The sequence below is a fragment of the Ictalurus furcatus genome, chromosome 5 (genome assembly GCF_023375685.1).
Source record: "Ictalurus furcatus strain D&B chromosome 5, Billie_1.0, whole genome shotgun sequence".
Taxonomy (NCBI): domain Eukaryota; kingdom Metazoa; phylum Chordata; class Actinopteri; order Siluriformes; family Ictaluridae; genus Ictalurus; species Ictalurus furcatus.
Genome location: NC_071259.1, coordinates 7,330,749 through 7,352,934, shown reverse-complemented (window position 1 = coordinate 7,352,934; position 22,186 = coordinate 7,330,749). Strand labels below are relative to the sequence as shown.

The following is a 22,186-nucleotide window of genomic DNA, read 5'->3' as shown; positions in this document are numbered from 1 at the left end:
CACCCTGGACGGGGTGCCAACCCATCGAAGGCACAATCGCACACCCATTCACACACTACGGGCAATTTGGAAATGCAAATCAAGGAGGTGGAATTCGAGCCCCCAACTCCTGAGGTGTGAGGCAAACGTGCTGAACACTAAGCCACAGTGCTTAGTAAAGTATATCATTTATTATAATTTCTATTCATTTATGGTTGTGAAATTTAAAACAAATATCTGTTCAGAATCTGTGGTGCTAATCAAAAGTAACGTCAAGTGGCAGTGCAAAACAAAACCAACTTGAAATGCCTTAATTATAACCATAAACAACGCATTACAGACTGTTGTCACCATTCAGTAATTGTAATAGGAACTTTACAAGTGTTATAAGTGTAAATACTCGTGATATAAACCAAACTACCACATCCAATGTAAACAAAAATCATATCAGTATCCTACATATGTTTGTTTGTTTGTTTGTTGATTTATTTAAAAAAAAATAATTTTCAGATTTGAAACTCAGTTAAAACATCAATATCGAGGTATTGGTACAGAGGTATCGTCGATGTATCATCTGGAATCGATATATAGTCACAGCCCTGTCTGTATGCTGTGGGATGCACCACCACCTTCATCCCTGCTCCAGAGCTTCAGTTGAACTTACTCCCGATTGGATCTTCTTTCTGTCCATCACAAGCCTATAATCAACACAAACCCTGCTTGTACGCCTAATTCCCGTCTGGAAAAAACTAAAAACACACGTTTTCTCTGGGTTTTTAAGACGAGACACGACTCACACCGTGGGTAAGACTCATTTTATTCCTCTCATTTATCGACTCGGAGAAAGTTTGACCAAAGAGTGCTAGCTTGTCGCTAACTTGAGGAACCTTTACAAGCGCGAGAGCACTAACATGCCTCGCCTACGTGTTATTCTAAGGCGAATTACTTATTTATTCAGGCTGATACATACGTTTTAGAGCAATAAAACCTTTATCCTAAACTTAGTTTCGGCTTCTCAGATAACGGGGTACTAAATATCCCGCCACCTCTTCACCTAAACGGAACCTTATCAAGTTGCCAAGTACTTAAAACCTCCAAAAATAAACCCAGCACAGTTGAACGCGAAATCTTCAGTGGAGTCGAAAACGCTCAGTTTAATATGTTTTATCACACAGCCAAAACACGAATATAGTCAAATCACCACAAATAGTTTATTTGTAACCAATTTCAAGAAAACGTTCACATTGTTTCTTTTTGTTTATTGTTGTTTTGTGAGTGAACAAGGATGTCTCGAGACATTGTGATATTAGTGCGCGAGACACGAGACCCGCCCTCGTGATACTTACTTTAATTCAATTTAAGAAAGAAAAGAAAGTCAGGGAGTCATTGCAAATATACAACACGCCACAATTGACTTTTTTTTTTTTTAAAGAACAACTTTATATATATATAATATATATATATATATATATATATATATATATATATATATATATATATATATATATAATAAAAAAAGAGAGGCATTCTTCACGATTAGACAATGACCACTGAAGGATAATAAGCTTTTTCAGACCTGTGCACTTGGCACGTGAAGTTACAGTAAAAGGAACAATGTGTTGCATTATTTCTGGAAACAAAGAAGGCAAGTATGTCTATTAATGAGGTTAAGATGTTGACTGGAAGTAGGGAAACTGAAATTGCTTCCAAAACAGTGAGCTTGCACATGCCTCATGTCCTGTGATTCTATTTATGGTTCCTTCTTGGTTCACTGGCCTTCTCCTGCATTTCTCCTCAGCTGGGGAGAACGGATCCCTCATCTCAGATCCCCGGAGGTGGGAGTTGGGGGGGGGGGAGCAATTGCTCGTTTGGCTTACAAAGCTATTTACAAGTTACAATTGAGTCAGGATCCGGTACGAGCAGTTGAAGGTTTAAGATCTTGCTCAAAGGCCCAGCTGTGGCAGTGCTGGGATTTAAACTCATGACCTTACGATCAGCAGTCTAAAGCCTTGCGTTACCATGTCCGGATCCAGAACGCTGGGCGTGAGGCAGGAATACACCCAGGATGGGATGGCAGTCAATTGCAGGGCACCATGTGCACACAAACACACATTGCGCCTACGTGCAATGTATCCACACACTGCTGTACCTTTGGGAAGTGGGAGGAAACCCATGCATGCACAGACACTAACCCAAGCTAGGGATTGAACCAGGGATGCTGGAGCTGTAATGTGGAAATGCTACCCACTGCACCACTGTGCCGTCCTACTTTCCCCCTCCCCCTCCTCCCCCTCAGTCACCTGCACATCAATTTGCTGTGGTCTGAATCTGAGTACGATTGTTCCCGGCGTCCCCTACAGCAGGGGTACTAGTTCCTACCACCGCCCTGCACATTTTAGTGTTTTCCCCCAACTAATCTGCTTATTAACAGCACTTCCTGAGTCAAAGTGGGTGTGTTCGACTAGGGAAAATACTAATATGTGCAGGACAGGAGGTACACCAGGACTAGGGTTGCGAACTTGTGGTCTGGGAGTTGATGATACAACATGGGATTCCACCAGTTTACCAACAAAACAGCAAGAGCCTCTGATGAACCCAATGGAGCAGCTTGCAATAGCCTGCCAAGTAATACATGTAACCCTGAGCTACAAGGCTCATGAATCACATCAGCAGCTTACGGCACGGCGAAAGAGAGCGAGCCGAAACGTACACTCACAGGATTCGAGTAATCAGGTCATTAACACATTTTGTACTGTAGGTGTTAGACACCTGACATACGAGACCAGAAATAGAAGAACGTTTCCGACTATTTTTTTTCACAGGTTAGAATTTTCAGATATTATCAGGTGCACTGTTGTATGGTCACTTTCACGTTTATGCACTTAGCAGTTCTGGTTTTATAGCTTTTGTAGGTTTTTAATTCTGCTTAGTGTCTGTGCGGTGCCCTGAAACATTGTGTGCTTCTGTTTACTTGTAGCAGTTTATCCTCTCATTTCCTCCTTGCTTTAGCTCTGTTTAATGAGGGACTCACTCAGCACGCTAAGTACCTCGTATCTTTTACTGGAGACACTTTTTAAGTTTGTTCCAGAAATAGTTTCCACGCTCACTATTTTGCACACTTGGCGCTTGCTATGTTTTCATCTTTTCATATCATGAATAAAGTACAATCATGAGATTCTGGGCATCTGTCTTTTATAGAAAGGATGTTTCTTAGAAATTCTTCAGAAATGCGAATAATGTCCGTTTTTCAGAAAACCTCCTGCCATGAGTATTATGTGCTGATGGAACATCTGCTTTTAGCTCTGATACTACACTTATTTTATGACAGAATTAGTCACTTGTTTTCTTCTTTAATAACTTCTGTGGCCACAAAGTGTTTATTAGCTGGAATGTTTGCAGCTGTGGAAACAAGAATATTTCCTAGGGAAATAGATATTACTACACTTTTTTTTGTAAATTCAGATGGAAGTGTAATAGTGTAAAGCTTAATACAGAATGATTAAACATGAACTTCCTGTTGCTTGGTATAGGTCTGATAGAAATCATCGGTAGTCAGTGTATTTTGAATTCCCAAAGGGAGAGGTCGTGGAGGTGTGTTACTGAATCAAGTCCATTTCACAGTGGTTCATTTATTTTAATACATTATGTGGCTTTTAAAAACAATGCAAGCATTTTGAATCAAAGGCGTTGATTCTGTGGATGGGGTTGTGGATGACGACGTCATTACATTGAATGAACTAAATTGAAATTTTATCCCTCTGTTCATAGAAGTGTAGCCTTAGCAGGTCTAAATGAATCCAGGTGAAAAGGTGGCTCATGAAATTAGTTTGGAGATCGATATTTTCTACAGAAACGAATCAAGATGTGCAGTTTTGAAGTTCATTTTGAAAGCTTTCCTACTCCGTACTAGCTACATGTCTGCAATTTTTATTCATTATATTGTTTATCGTACACATTTACTTCAGCTTTCTGGTGATGTACATTTAATCAAGCAGTGTTTCTGCATTTTACTAAACAGAAACATCCACCTTTTATCGGAAAAGCCTTGGGGGGGACTGCTCGTGTAGGAAAAAGGCAGTCTAATATAAGCCCATCTGTGTCTATATTTAACAGCTATGATTGCATTTTTAATAAAATGCTGTGACCCAGTCATACTGCATTGTTTGAAGAGAGCCATGTGTACTGTATATCATCTGGAGGAGTTGGGCTAGACGGGGATTTTTTACATTTATTTTTTAATTTTATTCTTATTTTCATTCTTAATTCTTATTTCAGTCATTTGGATAATTATTCATTCATAAAACACTTTGCAATTCAGTGAGTTCAAGTGTCACAGCCATAATTCTGGCCTGTGTGCCTGGTTTGTGCCCGGAGAAGGTTAAGTCTAACGTGTCATTGGCTGCATTCAGTGGTTTCCTGTAGCACAACATTACAAAGAGCAACGCTCGTAAGAATGAGACAAAGAAAAGGCAAAAATACTTGAGATATTTGTGTAGGAAGAACGGTTGTTCCTAAAAGTAGATGTTTTGTCTTGTCTTTTTAATTCCAGGCTACTTTGCAGTAACGGCGTTATGCTGCTGATCAAAAGGTTAAGAGCTTGAATCCTTGCACCGAGCAAGGGCCTTAACTCCTGAAAAATCAAAGAAATTCACTTAGTAATATTCTGTTCCAAGCCTTTACCATCCTGTATTTTTCACAATTTATAATATAAGACTATTGCAGCATGTGAACATTTTTTATCATATGTCAGTAACATAAGTGTGTAACTTGCACACTTATTGTAATGCGTAAGTCATGCTTGAACTATATTTAATAAACGATAATTTCTGCGTATTTTACGTGTATTTGCTTGACTTCTGTTGTTCCACTGAGTCAGAGTCACTCGTTGTTGAGGAACTAGCAGGGGGGAAGACCAGTGGAGGAATTTGTCCTTTTTTTTTTTTTTTTTTTTTTACACTAGTGCAGCGTAGGGAAGGGAAAAGGACTAAAATAGCAAATTCACTCTTCACTGTAGCATCACACAAAATCTGCCCTTATAATTAAATATGTGTAATGCTAACTCGTAAAATAAATGAAATTTATTTAGTTTCTCTCATGATCACATATGTCAATCAAGTGAGCCCTAGTTTGGAAAAACCTGTTCTAATATAATCATAGATATACAGAAAGCATAGTAAACAAAATATTTATACATTGTAAATTCATGCGTCTAAGGTGTGCTAAAATGGAAGTTAAGTGCAGAACAGTTACATAGTGTAATGAATTAATATTTTCCAGTAATTGTATTAAACCTTGACTTTGTGTTAAGTGTACTTAATCAGTCCGAAATGGAGCTGCTCCAAGTATATTTCAGTATGCTTTAAATATACAGTATATGTATTTACTAGTACATTTTGTTGTCTTGAATATCTTGATTAAAAAAAACAGGCGGTATGTGTCAGTATCGCCCCATGAAGCCCATACTGGGATGTGTCTCATGCGTAGTATATACTCTTATGATACTGTATGTGTTTTAATCCATGATTAAAAAATCCATGATTCATATATGCACAAGTAATTATTTTTACAATTGCACTACTGTTCCACTTTCAGTATAATAGAAATGTAATAAGTAAGAAATAATGCACGAAAGGACTTGCCGTTATAGGAAAGTAAAAAGCAGCGAGGGTGGTGTGATGTACCTGTCATAGGACACTTAAAACCAGCGGTGATATGACTGTAGTTAATGAACCAGCTTTAGCTGAGTGGAAACCTGTTCCCACCCTCTCGTCATATACATAAGACACGCATCAGTTTATCCTCGTGTGCGTCTAAATGAAACATGCTGTGATTTGTACATGTGAGCCAAGATCTGAGAAATGAATTCAATAGACTTTAGTGAAGCTGGGATGGAGGTGCTTGTGTCCAAGTTGCTGAAAATACATGTATTTTTTGAAAGCCACAAAAATGGTATAAATGTGCACACGAATGAAAACTTTAACTAAAACGCCAACTGTCCCCACAGTTTAAAAGGAGGAAAAGGAAGGTCCAAGTCATTTGCCCTTTGCAATCCTTTGTTTTTATTAAAATAAATGTTGTCATGTAGGTGTATACGGTGTGTGTGTGTGTGTGTGTGTGTGTGTGTGTGTGTGTGTATATATATATATATATATAATATACTGTATGTGTATACAGTCATGTGTAAAAATTAGTACACCCCGTGGAAATTTGACATATTTGGACAAGCAAACATTTTGACCATCTTTAAAACGGTGCATATTAATAAAGTTGATGTACTTGAACAAGACCAGAAGGAAAATTATACCACAAGGAGACAGCAGAAATAACGTCTTATAGGCAGTTTGCATAATTGTCCACCAGGCTTACTGGGATTTTTGACCACGCAATATTCTTTCAGTTGCAAGATGTTTGAGGGTTTTTGTTTTATTTTTTTGCATGTACTGCATGTAATCCCCCCCCCCCCCCCCAGCATTTCAATGGGATTCAAATCCGGGCTTTAACTAGTCCATTCCATGACCCTCCAGTTCTTCTTTTTGATCCATTCCTTGGTGTATTTGCTGGTGTGCGTAGGATCATTATGCTGTTGAAAGGTCCCCTTTTGGTTCAACTTTCAGACAGATGGACTCACATTACCTTCAAGCACTCTTTAATATCATGCAGAATTCATTTTTGAATCAATGAATGCATGTTGTCCAGTCCCTGAGGCAGCAAAGCAACCCCAAACCATAACAATTCCACCACCGTGCTTCACAGTTGGTATGAGGTGCTTCTCCTGAAAAGCTGTCTTTGGTCAGCGCCAAACGTGTCTGCTGTTACTGTAGCCAAACAACTGTCTTTTGGTTCTTCTGTCCAGAGCACTTTATTCCAGAAGGCCTGTTCTTACAAAGGCTTTTTCCTGGCATGCCTCCCATGCAGGTAAAATTTGTGCAAGCTCTTTCTGATTGTAGAAGCATGCACTTTGACACGAACAGTTTCAAGACTTGATTCAATTTTGGGGTTCCTTAAGACTTCTTTTTGCATCAGATGGTCTGCTCCTGGACAGATTGGCAGTCCTTTGAAATCTGCACCATTTGTAGATGATTTTCCGTACAGTGGAATGATGTATTTCAAATAATTTGAGATCTTTCTAAAGATCTCCAAGGCCTTGGAGAAGGCCTGAATTGCTTCCTTTCTGAAGAACTCTTTAGATCTTGGCACGATGATGCCACACACCTCAATAGCAAAGGGAACACCAGACACTAGAAATAAGAGAGGTTCCACCTGCACTCCCAAATCAGGTTCTAATCACTGGCACCCAGGTGCACTTACTTTTTCCATGTGACTGATATGTTGTGTTTTTGTTTTGTTTTGTTTTGTTTTTTTTTGTTAACTTAAATTGTGAAAACTTACAATGAAATGTCAATTTTATGTCATTTGATAGTGTATCACCTTTTATTAATGCCGAGCCTTGCATACTGAGCCTCCCACAATTTCCTGAATGAGGTGCTGACAGGAGTATGGCATATTTAAAATAAACAAAAAGGCAAAAGCCATGAATCAATTCAAAAGGGAACAATGAGCTAAGAAGGATTTACATCTGTGCATTCGACTTACTAAACTGACGTGATGTGAGCAGACGTGAGTTTGATTGTACGGATACGGCAAAGACGACCTTGCGAAGGACAATGCTTGTTTGATGAATAAGGGTCACTGTCCTTTTCACTAATGACCTGCACATTGTTTAGTCACCGGGAAAAAAAATGATTATTCATTTTCTCTTGATAGTGGATCGATAACCCCTGCTTACATAATAAATGACAGCTGCCTTTCGCAGAAAACTAGAATAATCCCACCCACATGGTTTGTTAGGAAGCATGTTCCTATTATGTCTACAGGTCTTGCTCTGGATGTAATGACCTTGCATTATGGTGAAGCACAAATGTGTGTGACAGAATTATCCATAATAGTCAATAAAGCATGAATTTGCCCACATCAACCAATCAGGAAGAATGTGGGCTCAGCAGCAGAATCAGCACTGCCTCGATTGTGCATTTATTGTAAGATCCAGTTGGCCATTTCTACATGAAGGCACCATTTAGCTGAGCTGCTTTTACCAACAGACCCTTAAATGGTATCACACTGACTCACTTTGGCTCTTTGGACATGGAAAAACAAAAGTCCAAGATAATGTCTAAGTTTTTAAAGTCATTTTCAACATGCCACATGACATTGAACAGCTCTGTTAGTTTTGTTAGGGCTTTCGATCAGTACTATGTTCATCTGTTTTAAGAACTGTATGGTATGGATTTATGGTCTAACGGCATGCTCGCTGCTAGATCGGCCAAAAGTAAACGTTCTGTAATATTTCCTCTGAGAGTCCTGTTTTGGCTAACCTTGCAGAAGATCTTGGCATGTAATGTGCTGTTAATGTGCATTTTTACATTGGCGTGTTGTTTGTTTGATGCTTGTGCTTCTGTGGCATACTGTACGCTATTTGGTTTATGTTCTAACTTTTGAACGTTGTTCCCCATTATGCCATTATTTACAACTTAGGAAGTCGGCTTTTATATCATTTCTTTCAGCACTTGAAGCTTATCTTTGTCTGCTAAGTATTTATTGACTGAGGAATATTATAAAGTATAAAGGCTTTACCAAAGAAATCGTAAGCCAGCCTCTATCCAATGCCTCTGTACTGCTTCCAGCCCCTTTTGTAGATGGAGGACAGAACTGAAATGTAGAACAAGGAGACTTCAGAACATTTGTCAAAGAAGGAGCATAATGGTTCATTATATTATGTTCAATGTGTCCTTGTGCTGGGTAGAAAATCAAGGGCCTTTTTTTTTTTTTTTTTTTTTAATTGTAGATGAGACTTCCACATATGAAAACTACATGCTGAAGGCATTGCTTTCTTATTGTCTGGCTTGCAAGAAATATGTGCTGGCAAAAATATAGCACTGTTTACTGAGATTTATTAATATGAAAATATTAGACGATGAAATATGTAGTTGTATTGTGTACCATACAATGAAAGTAAATGGAGAAATGGGGCGAATTAATATAAACCGATCATTTCACGTTCCAGCTGAAACAACTACCAGAAGCATGCTGTTATAGCGGATGATATGCTATCATCCACTCTGTGATATAAATGGAATTCAATACAGCGATTGTGGAAAAATCAGCTGATCTCGGGGGTGTGACGGCATACGACTGTGTGCGATTTGTGTGCTTCATTTCCTTGTTTATATATCCCGTTGTGGTTCTGAGGAAGCAGCTTGTGGCCCATTGATCAGTTGGTTGTCCGTCACAGCGCTGTAAGACAATGGGGGGCGCCCCAGGGGCCTTATCAAATCCACTTCCCTTCAGGAAACTGCAGATGTGTTGCTGTGCTAGGTTGAGTTGGAGTGTAAAGGACTATAAAGTATCCATCCTTCTCTTTCTGGGCTTTGTGCATGTGTACTGATTTAAGACTTTATGACTCTGACTCTGTTTGTGGTCAGTCGTTGTTTAAGTTCTTTAAGCTGTTAAGTTTGATCCATACCCCAACCCATACCGTCCGATTGACCACGTCCCTCTCGGGGAAGTGGAGGGAGGAACATGAGGTCGTGTTTCGAAAACATGACTCACATTAAGCCAATACTCCAGTCGAATATGTGTAATGGAGTGACGTCTCGGGCAATTCCCAGCCTCAGAATTCATTGTGATTGCAGACTGGGTTGACCATTAATGTGCTAATGCATTAAAGCATAGATGCGCTTAGTTGCTAGAGTAATTACATCATTAATATTTGGAACATTTCGTAAACATCATTATAAATGGCTCACTTACTAACATTAGTATTTCTGATTAATGTTCACAGTTTAAACCAAATCGGTTTAGTAGATTGGAATTTAAATTAGCCGGTGGAGGTGTGGAATGCTGAGAGGAATGTGGTGTGTTTTTTTTCCCTTCCACCGTCTCTTTCTCTTCCCTGTAATTAGGTACTTATCACCAGGCTTTGTAAACACTGTGAGACGTCTCTTCAAAGATAGTGAGATTGGGTGCTCAGCAAGCTGATAGGCCAGGAAACAAGCTGACACAGGGTAAGGTAGTCAAGCATGACCGACTCTACAGATCTACAGCACCAAGGGAGGTCATGAACCTAGTACTGCTCAAGTAACAAAGCATAATTCTGCCTTGTTACATCAGAGGAAGTAGGGTTTAAAATTGAGATTATTCAGACTGTAGCGTTCCTTTTTTCCTGAAGCTTGGCACATGTTTGCCCATTCACATTTTTTCTGTTTATTTATTTATTTTTTATATACAGCCACCTCCACTCTGTCTGTACACAAGTTACAAGTTGAAGCCTGGTCATATTAGCAGGATGTGAGCGGGAAGTTGTGGTGGAATGTGCCTAGGGCTCCCCCCCCCCCCCCCCCACACATCTGTGTTTTTTTGTTGTGGTGTGGGGGGTGCACTCTTTCCAGTGCTGTTAATTGGAGTTCTGGTCTTCTAAAACACACAAAATGAATCGCACAGAAAATCACAAAAGAGCATTAACATAATGAGCAAAAACCCTATACATAAAATGTTATGTTTATTAGGAAAAATGGGAAAAACTCAGCAAGATGTACTGAATTAATAATTTAAAAAAGTATCTGCCCACTGAATACATATTTAAAAAAGCACTGTGGGTTAGTGCATGAGCATATAGGGTTTGGTGATTTTAATATGGATAGGGTGCAAAAAAAAACCCCTATATAAACCAAAAGATTGGATAATGGCCAAATAATGCAAAAGTTTAAACTTTGTGGGATCAGTTATACACCAAGTGAAGATGTGGCTGAGTGAAAAGTGGTCATACCAGTGAAAAACACAAAATGCAGTCAGTCCCTCCAGGATTTCACGTTTTTCTGATTGCAGGAATTAACGCAAAACCAAGCAAACTCCGCAATATTCGTAGGGGCTGCAATTTCCCGCAGATTTGGGTCCTGTGTAGCCATGTGACGTCATCACAACGCACATTCTGTCAAAGCCCTCTTCGAGTCCCGTGCATCGGACATGAGTGCAGCTAAAATGTCTCATTTACCAACAAACATCACTGAGGAAGACCGTGCAAAATAATTTTGTGCAATGGAAATTTTGACAATTCAAGTAGTTTTCTGTAAAGGGGAAGAAAAAAAAACTCCGCAAATTTTGAAAAAAAAAAAAAGGTGCAGCAAAATCGAGCATTTTTAGCCGCAACAATCACGAAAAACTCTGAAATCCTGTACGGACTGATGCAGTGCACCAAAAGGAATTGCTTTCATTAGTGACATGCAGAAAATGTTACACACTTTATTGTGCTGAAATGCAAACACTGTCCAATTATAGCCCTTAGCTGTACTCGGGTGTTTTTGTAATCAAAGAACGGCTTGTGTGTCGTTTTCTAGGAGGCGAAGAAAATGGCTCATTATTTCTTCATTCCTACTGCATTAATTGTTAAACCTCTGTCAGAATTAACACTGACAGCTCAGAGCACGACCTGTTAATCTCTTAGACTTCATTTCAGATAAACATTTGTCACTGAAATTCTTTCTGTGTTTTAGGACAGCATCATGCTGTAATTAAAAGGTGGTTGTTCGCCTTCTCCATGGTCTCATGAAGGGTTTTAGAGGAAAAGTACATATTATGAGGGGGAAAAAACAAACTTCTAAAGTGTACAAACTGTTATTGAGAATAGGTTAGGATCAGAGTCTGAAATGAACTTTTTCATCCAACTTACAAAGTGGCTGGTAAATTATTATTATTATTATTATTATTATTATTATTTATTATGTTTTAACCGGCCACTAAGAATTTCTACCAGCCACCTCACAAAAACAGAGACTAACAGCATCGTTTTAAATGATTATAATTAATATAAACAAAAAGTTAATTTTAAATTTTAAAGTGATCATAAAAAGTCATCTGCACACACACATTCATTAAATTCAAATAAGTTTACAACACTCAACTATTTAACCATACACAAGAACACCTCAATCCTTTACAAACCTTCCAATAAAACATGGACATGATGCTTAGTAATAACTGCGTTCACACATCCGGGTTTTTGCTTTTTCTCCGCTTCTGCTTTCAAAGTGACATGTAATGTTTGTGCAGCCAGTGGTAATCACCGACATTGAGGGAGGAACGAGTACAACTAGACTTTAGACCTCTATTTTTCTAAGCCATACTTGTGAGAAATGTACTTGCCAAAAGTGGCAGATGACCAGATAATTTTACATGCCAGTGACGCTGACTATCACAGTTAGTTTATGGAGTAAGTTCAGGGGCAGAATGGCTATCAGGAAGTTGGGGAGTTTCCCCCAGTGGGACACAACATTTTCTCCTCTCTCTCATGCATACTCTCTAACAAGTGACACACACACTCTTACACATGCAGCGTAGCAGAGACCCTGCTTTTGATTGGTTCTGTCTGTCTAAACCAATAAGGCTGAGCATTCTTTTATATTATCCTTTATTTAGAACTAGTTTGTCGTCGTGCTGTTGTTTTGTCTCAGAAAATTCGTTAAGGTCCATAAAGTGAAATGTATCATGGCAGGAGATGACTAAATTAAATAGAGGAGTGAGATTCATCCTGGTGCGATAAACTGATTCTATCAAGCTTAACATTAGCTAGCTACAATGGATATAAAAAGTCTAATCACCCCTGTTAAAACGGCAGGTTCTTGTGATGTGAAAAAAATAAGTTAGATAAATCATGTCTGAACTTTTTACACCCTCAATGTGAAATTACAATGTATAATAATTACAAAAAAACCAATCAGAAACATTTTATGGAAAAATAGGATCAATTAAAAAAAGTTATAAGAACCTTGTTGTATAAGTGAGCATGATTGGGGATGTATCTGTGTTCAGAATGAACCAATCACATTCAATCTCATGTTCAAAAGTAATTTGCATACAGCCGGCATCAATGAAATTATTCTGATTAATGCCAAATAAAGACCAGTTGTTTTTGTAGGATTTTCCTGACATCTTCTTGGTTCTGACTCCTGAAGCTACGGTCTGCAAAGAGCTTACAAAGCATGTATAGTATCTCACCTGTCGAGAGGAATCGATCAGGAAAGAGGAATAAAAGAATTTCCAAAACATTAGATATACCATGGAACACCGTGAAGGCCATCATCAACCAGTGGAGAAAATGGGGTACCGCCATGAAATTACCAAGAACAGGATGTCCCTCCAAAACATACAAAAGGACAAGAATAAAAAAAAAAAAACCCTGGAGGCTGCCAATAGTCCTACTGCAACACTGAAGGAGCTGCAGGAATATATGACAAGTACTGATTACTGCATGGGACAACAGTCTCTCGTATTCGTCACATGTCTGGGCTATGGGGTCGGGTGGCTAGACAGAAGCCCCTTCTCACACAAAACATTCAAGCTCAACTAGTTCACCCCAAACCATGTGGCAAAATGTATTATGATCTGATGAGATCAATTCCAAAAGGTATAATAATTCCAAAATTATGGAATGTTTAGTGCAACAAAAAAATGCACATCACCAAAAGAACACTCTACCCACGGTGAAGCATGGTGGTGGCAGCATCATGCTGTAGGCCTGCTTTTCATCAGCCAGAACTGGGGCTTCTATCAAGGTGGAGAGAATAATGAATAGCTACAAATACTAGTTGATTTGATTGCAAAAGCTTCAGGTGTCTGATAATAAGCTGAAGTTGGAAAGGAATTGTCAGCTTTCAGCACGACAGTGACCCAAAGCATACATCCAAATCAACAAAGGAGTAGCTTAACCAAGATCGATGTTTTGAATGGCCCAGCCTGAACCCAGACCTGAATCCGACTAAAAATCTGTGGAGTGACTGTGCACATGAGATGCCCTTACAGTTTGATGGATCAGGAATGTTTTTGCAAGAAAGAGTGGGAAAATATCGGCAAGTCAAGATGTGCCACGTTGATAGACTCTTAACTAATACTCTGTTGAAGCACCTTCTGGTTTTATTACACCACTCTGTCTTTTTGGTTTAGGGGTGTGCACACTTATGCAACTAGGTTATTATAACTTTTTTTTTTTAATTTTTCCCTAAATTGTTTCTGATTGTTTTTCACTTAATAGCACACAAGGGTGTATAGACTTTTTATACCCATTGTAGGCTCAATTTGTAACGCATCTCGCTTGAAGTCTTAATGTTGAGCATTGCGTTTATAAACTTCAGCAGCAGACACATTGCTTACCATCAACTAAGTCAGCGCTTTATTAAAGAAATGAATCAAAATATACAAAACCAAACTAAATAAATGTTTGACCTTTTATCTTATTATTAATTGGATTGATCATGGAGGTGTCGTTTGTATTTTTTCAGATTATGCTACTACAGACACATGACAATTTTTGCATGAAAATTATTTAAGACCAAAGGCACCAATTTAAACAAAAAATGGTTCCGGTCCCCAAATCAGTTACTTACGGACATTTGACACCGCATTTCCGTACACCTCAGCCGGACTCAAAATGATTTTAAACTGGCCTTCAGTGATGTTGGTGTTTAAATGTAACATGTAATATATTCATCTTTTCTTTTCACAGGTCCTGAATTGACTTCTGGAGGGGCACCAGAAAATTCCAAAAGATGACACAGTCTGTGCACATAAGCCCCAAATTGAGTAAGGTGTTTTGTTTTTTTTTTTTTTTTTTTCCCCCTTGTTAACTTTAGCAAATTATTATAAAATAACAGTTAAAGAAGTCCCACTAGTTAATACACTAAAGAGGTATATGGTTTCAACATGCCATTCAAATCGGTCTTCACAGCAGATAAGACAGTTACAGCTGACAAATATTACAATGCCCTCCATAACTGAGTGGAAACCATACAAAGTTATATTAGAAAATAGGGAGTCATTAGGGGTTGGGAAGGCTAGCAACTAAAAGCAAACTATAAGACTTATTAGTAATCATTTCAGATATCTATGAGTAAAATAAGGGTTTACTTGTTGACTTCTGCTTGCTGCTGTGCTCTTGTGTTGAGCAGTTTGGAGATATGACCAATTTTCAAAGTATAAAACAACAAAAGATCTATAAATACCTATCTCAAAAGTAATATGATTTTCCTGCAGATGTGGGTTCCCCTTTTCATTGTGCCACTCAAGACGAAATGGATCACGGTGCATCATATTCTGTACAGACTCCATATGGATTCCAGCTGGACCTTGATTTCCTTAAATATGTGGAAGAAATAGAGAGTGGCCAGACTTTACGCCGAGCAAACATGAGCCCTCGGAGAGGATCACGTAGTGACCGAGTCTCTCAGAGGAGTGTAGGTGGTCGCACTAGTGGCTGGACTTCTACCGAATCACTGGCATCAACAACCAGCGAAGATGGTCGGTCTCTTCTCCCACCTGTTCCTCGAAGCCACATTACATCAGCCAGCAGGTCACAGCCACTTTCACCGTCAGTGACGATCAGTCCCACACTACCATCTTGTTCAAAAATTCCACCTCCCCCACCACCACGTAACCCCAGGGTAGAGAGAACGTTACTAGAGACGAGCCGTCGACTACAGCAGGAGCAGAGTCTGTACCCAAATGGTTTAAGCTCTCCTCTTTCAGACCTCCCTAAGGAGAGTGTCAAAGATTGTGGATCAAATAGCAGCTTTTCAGTGCCTTCTCATATGGCTACAGATGGTCACCTACTACAGATTTCACCAGCTGTGCAGAATCCCTCTACTGGTGGCTGGACCAGATTTAGTCCTCAGAATTCTGGGAGGAGCACCCCGGCCTCCAGCTCTGGAACATCTTCAGTTCCCCCAGGGCAGCTTCAGACAGTGCGAGAACAGATGGCCTTAGCCCTTCGACAGCTCAGGGAGATGGAAGAAAAAGTAAAGGGAGTACCAGCACTTGAAAGAGAAGTGTCCATGCTGCGTGATGAAAAGAATCGTCTGCTTGTGGCCCTTCAAAAGAAAACAGAAGAACTTGGTGCTCTGGTCAGTGCAAAAAACTCTGCTCTGGTAGAACCTGCATCCTTGTCATCATCTATCGATCCCAGCAGTGCTAGTCAAGAGAAGAGGTCCCTTGAAAAAGGAAAAGAACCTTCTGTTCTGGTGACAGAGAAAAGATCCATAGCTGTAGGTAATGATGTTCCACTTAACATTGTGGTGACTCAGGATGTAAAAGATGCAGCTGTAGAAACTGCCGTTGACGTCTGTCACAGAGGAATGGAAACCGAGCCAATGACCGTCTGTGATGAAGAAGTTCAGGCCGAAGTCCTAACAAATGAAGTGGCGGTCTGGGTAATGGAATCATTACTTGGACTGTCAAGTGAGACTGAACAAGAAATCGACAACCTGCAGGAGACCATTAAGTGTCAGCAAGAGTCAGTCCATCTCCTTGAGAGAAGATTAACCCAGGCCAATCAGGATCTTGAGGAGTTAAGGGCTCTGGAGATGGCGAGAACGTCAAAGATCATGTTAGAAAGAGAGATACTTGTTAAACCAGAGACAGCTGATGTGCTAGTGGAAACTGAGCGTTGTTCCAAAACCTCTGTAGGAGTTGGGGTTTCTGGTGCAGACTTTCCAGCAACGAAAATTGATCAAAGCATTCAAACAGACTTTGTGGAACCATCAAATGAAAAGATGGAGATAATCCAGGTTAATATGGGTATTCAATGGGAAGATCTTTTTAGTGCTGACAAAAAAGACGATCAGGAACAGTCTGTCTCTGCTGACGGTGAGTAAGAACAAAGCATCTTGTGCCGAATGGTTCGTCAAAGAACTGATAAACTTGTCAGGTTGTAGGAGAAGGGTGACTGGAAATGTTTCCAATGAATGCTTTAGGCCCCCTGAAATCCATCATGAAGAGAAAGGATGGCAGTGGCTCGAGTGCTGCTTGCGGTGGTGGCAAGAAAAGCTTAAAATTTGTAGGGATTCTTAATGGAGGGTGAGTGGTTATGTTCTGTTAGTAATAAAGATGTTTACAGTACTGAAAAATGCATTAAAAAATATGCTTGTATAATTTGTGATTCGTTTCAGCTACGAGTCAACATCTAGTGAAGAGGAAGATGAGGAGGAGGAGGATGAAGGAAGTTCCTCTGATGGAAGTGCAGCTGGCGGGTGCTCAGACAGCAGTGAGGAAGAAGCTGCAGCTCTAGAGGAAACTTCTGATGAAGAAAGGAACATTAATTTGGACGACAGTGATAGTGATGAAAACATAGCAGCTGTAACAGATGATCTTAAGGAACATGCTGAAGTACTAAAGGAGAAGTAGGTTACTATAGATAAATATTTTGCTTACGAGTGTAGCATTTAAACATGACATACCAATTAGTGAAAAAAATGACCCAACTTTCCCATTCGGAAAAAAATGTGGGGGTTGTCTTGTTTAACATAAGTCTTTTTAGTTTTCTTCCATTTTGCTCATACTTCTTCTGTGTTGAGATTTTCACAATAAATAAATAGTCCAATAAAGGGGGGAGCGATGGGGGGAATCCCATAATTTGAATACATTGGTCAAAAGTTACATCATTTCTTGTCAAATTAAAACCAGAGGAAAACCAAGCCGGATGTGAGCCATACCACTTATGTTTGAATCAAATTTATGAGACAGACAGTCCTAACTAACCATTCTAAATATTTTAACTAGTTATAAATATCTACTTTAGTGCATACTATTTACAATTTATAAATGGAAACATGAGGAGTGATCCAAAAATATTGCCCTTGGAGCACCTTACTGTTCTTGTCACTAATGTGTGATAGAAAAGAAAGGTATCTGTTCAGGCTTGTGGAGCTTGATAAGCACCCACTTGTTCTGTTCTGTTTTGCTCTGTAATCCGTAAGTGAATTTTGAAACGTTCTACCTCGTTATCTTCATTTTAACCGTGCCAGACGCTTTCTTGCAGGTTTGAACTGAGTTCAAAAATGCGCGAGGCTTGCCTCATTTTAAAGAACCACCTTAATGATGGTGCCAAAACAACAAAGAGTAAAGAACTGGTAGGTCTATTGTATATCCAGTTACAGTTCTACAGAAACTCCCCTTCTTTTTTTTTTTTTTTTTCTTGTCCCAAAGTGTCAAAACATTAAAGACGTTATGTAACTGCTGCAGCTCTCCAGCACCCACACTGTGCAACTGGAATGGTTCAGAGTGTCCAGTGCTAAGACGGCACAGCCGTCTCGAGTTTCCAACTACCTGATGGCTTTCTCCGAACTTTCCCCTGCTCTGGTGCGGCACGTAGTCAACATGACCGACGGCAATGGCAACACAGCTTTGCATTACAGTGTCTCCCATTCCAACTTCACCATAGTTGCACTCCTACTTGACACGGGTAATTGTGGTTATAAGTTATTAACATAGACATATCAGGTACAGCATATTTCTAAATTGTCTAGTGGAAGTCTTTATTATTATTTTTGTATGCGATGTGTGTTGTGTAGGTGTGTGCAATGTGGATAAGCAGAACAAGGCAGGATATACTGCTGTGATGCTGGCAGCATTATCAGCAGTGAAGGAAGAGGAAGACTTTTTGGTAGTCAAGAAGCTGTTCAGTCTGGGCAATGTCAATGCCAAGGCAAGCCAGGTGAGTCTCTACTCCATCCAGACTTGTTTGATATCTCTCTGTTACTGTTGCTCGAAACCTGTTCTCACTATCCAAAATAAGATCATCGTAACCCAACCCATAACCACTGGTTAACGTCAGCGCAAGCTACGTTATCTTTATTCGAGTAAAGTATGTTTTTATGCTGCATATTTTGCGGCTTGGCTTCGTCTAGGCTGGTCAGACTGCGCTCATGCTGGCAGTGAGCCACGGACGGCAGGAGATGGTTCGAGCACTACTCGAGTGCGGTGCCAACGTGAACATACAGGATGACGAGGGCTCCACGGCCCTCATGTGTGCCAGCGAGCACGGGCGTGCCGAGATCGTCTCTCTTCTGCTTGAGCAGCCTGGCTGTGACATTGGCATTGTAGACAACGTAAGCACGCCAGCTGTACACTCTCTGTAAAAGTTGTTGCAAGAGCTCTTATTTGCAAGTCTTATTTGTTTCCTGAATTTAGACTTGCATTAAGCTTGAGTTTGATTTATGTTTATAAACCTTTTAGAATATAAAGGTTGAATAACAACTGTCTTGCTTCTTTATATTTAGGATGGCAGCAATGCCCTGTCTATTGCCCTGGAGGCATCCCACAATGACATTGCAGTGCTACTTTATGCCCACATGAACTACTCTAAAGCTCAGTCTGATGTAAGTATCACTAAATATCTCCTACAAGACCTGCACATAATCAAATCTTAATCATGTCTCATATTTCATAGTTGTGCAGTGGACACTTGAACCTGTCTCATTATGCACCACAGAGCAGAAACATGGCTACCAATGATAAGAGTTTGTTTGTGATGGTGCTCAAAATGTGCAATAGGTAAGGAATAAAACACTTTGGTGTATGCTGTTATAGGAAAGTAATCCACGATGGGGTGGTGTGATGTGGACTTACTGTTGCCACCGTGAAGTTGATTATTTTTGCAATTACATCACATCCTGAAGTGTTTTATTCCTCATGCACCACAGTTTTTTGCCACCGATTTACAGTTTTTCATTTCTTAACGCACGACACTTTATAATTTTTTTTTTTTTTTAACCATTTATAGTTACATAATACAGTTCCTGTTATTGCTCCTCTTACAACAGTTATAAAAAGTAGTACGAATAACTTAATAATGATTGTGTGTTATATTAGCCTGGTTAATAAGCCGCTCAGTAAGTGGGGATGAACTACGCTTGAATTAATTTGAATTGGTCATCTTAAGTCAAACCTAATCTTGGCTGATATTTTGGAACCAATATTCATTGTGCAAATCCACACGCAAGGCCCTATGCAAATATACAAAGTGCTGCTGCTCGGTCAGACACTACTATGCAAAGAAGACCACAAAATACTGCTTAGAAGTATTAGATTGAGTTATTAGGTTCCTGTACCATGGCACTGAACTAGTTATACATCTTGTTTTTTTTTTATGTTTAAGGTGTCCCCCAGAGCAAACCCTAGGAGTCCATCCAGTCCTAGAAGGACATGGCCCTCTGAGTGATGGGGCTACTAGCTCTAAAACTGGCAAGAAGTGAACATTTGCAGCATTAACTACTTTTACTGAAAAACTAACATTGTTCACATTACAGGTTTATATGTAATAATGTTGTTTGTTCCAGATATTCCATTTACACAGTGTTATGCCTATATTTAGTGCATTTATACTATAGTTTTTTTACTAGTGGGTATGAAAGACATCTGTGGATTTTAGTCTTGTGCCAAGAGGACAATCAAGACCCCTGTTGCTCAATTTAAAGATGAGGGTCACTGATTTGAGAAGCAAAGAATGTCTTAGCTGAGATGATCACTGAAAGATTCTGGGTTCATCAGGTTCTCACAGCGGATTGATGCACAGGCTAAACTGAGCTTTTGATTTGTTCAGACTGAGCATAGCCACTGTCCAGTTAGACCTCACAACAGACTGTAGCTTTAAATCTGGCTAATTCTCAGTGTTGTTTATGATTTTTTTTTTTTATAATGAAACCTAACAAGCAACATAGCACTGACTAACTAGAAAATGACATGCTTGTAGACTTACTCGCTCTGGTGCAATGTTTCCTTCTGTCAAGCACAAATTTGCTGGACCACACCAAACTTACAAACAACAATGTTTACAATTGAACTGTATCTCTTCATTAAAAAAAAAAAAGATAGTGCCTTCATAAAGGCAAGGGTGATTTCTAATGCAGTGTATGCTTTTAGACTTAAAGTAAAATGTGCATTCACTATTAATTTTTTTTTTTTTTTTTTTAAAGAAACCTATGTGGGCAGGTTACAAAAAAAGCCGACTTATAAAACCCTGTTCCTGCCTAGTATGATTTTTTTTTTTTTTACACTGTTCATTTAGAAGATTAGTAGTAATAGATACATGCTTTAGACACATATGCAATTTAACTGTGAAGAAAGAAAAGCAATTACGAAGAAAAGCAGGCCACAAATATAGCAAACATTTTCTTACAGTATTTAAGATGTCGCCTTTTGTATACAACTGACTTTATTGTTGCTGTATAGGTTTATTTAGGGAGCACAGGTCCTATATCAACACTAACGCCAGAATATTTAGCTAAATTACAAATAATACCCAAAGTACATTCGAGCACTGCAGGAACCGTAGAGTTCAAACCAGTTCCCAGATGGTCAAGTCAGAAAATGTTGCTGCTTTGGAATTAATATCATGGTAAGTTTGATACAAACCACAGTATCTGGGGGTTGCACTATGAGCAGAGATAATCGTCAGTCCACTTGGTTAGTTTGTGCCACCTAGAGGTGAACATGCACATGAATCCTGGGAGATGTGGAATGGAAAAGTCGGTAGCCTTTGCTTGAAATAGTGGTATCGCTTACTGTGCGCTAGAACTACACTGCAGTGAAATTCGGCTAGGCAGGATACTTAAACTATTGGCACCCTGCCCAGGGTGTACCCTGCCTTGTGCCCGATGCTGGGCCGATCCCTGGGATAGGCTCCAGGTTTCCCCCATGACCCTGAAAAGGATAACGCGGTATAGAAGATGGATGGATGGAGGATACTTAAACTACATCACTGCTAGTCAGTTAACGTCAACAGGCTTTTTAAAGTAACAAAGACCCTTGGTATGACCGCTATAAGCAATAGAAGATACCGCACATAATTATTATTATTTTTTTTAATGTTAAAGATTGTACCAAAGATAATTTAACATAGCTCTTTTAAGGTATTTTCTCAATCCTAAAGGCTTGTGCATCGGACAGGAGAAGAAGAAAAAAAAAGTCTGTGCATACTGTTTAACTTTTCACTGTTTCTTCTGCTTATAGTATATTCTAGCACCACTGTAAGAGTTAAAGGTTCATATGCTCATGCAATTATGTACTCAAGGTTTAGTTTTTTCTTTTACTAATTATTTCATGTTCCTGATTTGTGCCTAACCCAACACTGCTCCCTTTTACTGTACTATATTATTGCTATTTTTATGTTTCGTTATGTGCCTTGGGATACTTAGCCACCTTAAAACATGAAAATAAAAAATAAAGTTTATTATATATAAAAGGTGACTTCTTGTTTTCTGTACATATTAGTGACCTTCACTTTGCTCCTCTGCATTCTTCAGAACAGTGTAAGTGTAATCTGGTCTATAAGTGATCGTTTGTATGTACACTTAAGTGGTGAACTGGTCACCTAGATAAAAACACGACT

The 22,186-nt window shown here is 39.3% G+C and overlaps 1 protein-coding gene across 1 annotated transcript; it reads left to right on the top strand.

Annotated features, from left to right (window-relative positions):
- Nucleotides 1-577: 577 nt before the first annotated feature.
- On the top strand, nucleotides 578-22,039 carry kank3 (KN motif and ankyrin repeat domains 3). The gene is made up of 11 exons (XM_053624539.1): nucleotides 578-783; nucleotides 14,531-14,607; nucleotides 15,058-16,665; nucleotides 16,773-16,875; nucleotides 16,968-17,198; nucleotides 17,837-17,927; nucleotides 18,040-18,259; nucleotides 18,369-18,511; nucleotides 18,705-18,905; nucleotides 19,077-19,175; nucleotides 19,955-22,039. The coding sequence occupies exons 2-11, from the start codon at nucleotides 14,574-14,576 to the stop codon at nucleotides 20,015-20,017; spliced, it is 2,793 nt and encodes a 930-aa protein (XP_053480514.1). The 5' UTR covers nucleotides 578-783; nucleotides 14,531-14,573; the 3' UTR covers nucleotides 20,018-22,039.
- The last annotated feature ends 147 nt before the right edge of the window (nucleotides 22,040-22,186 follow it).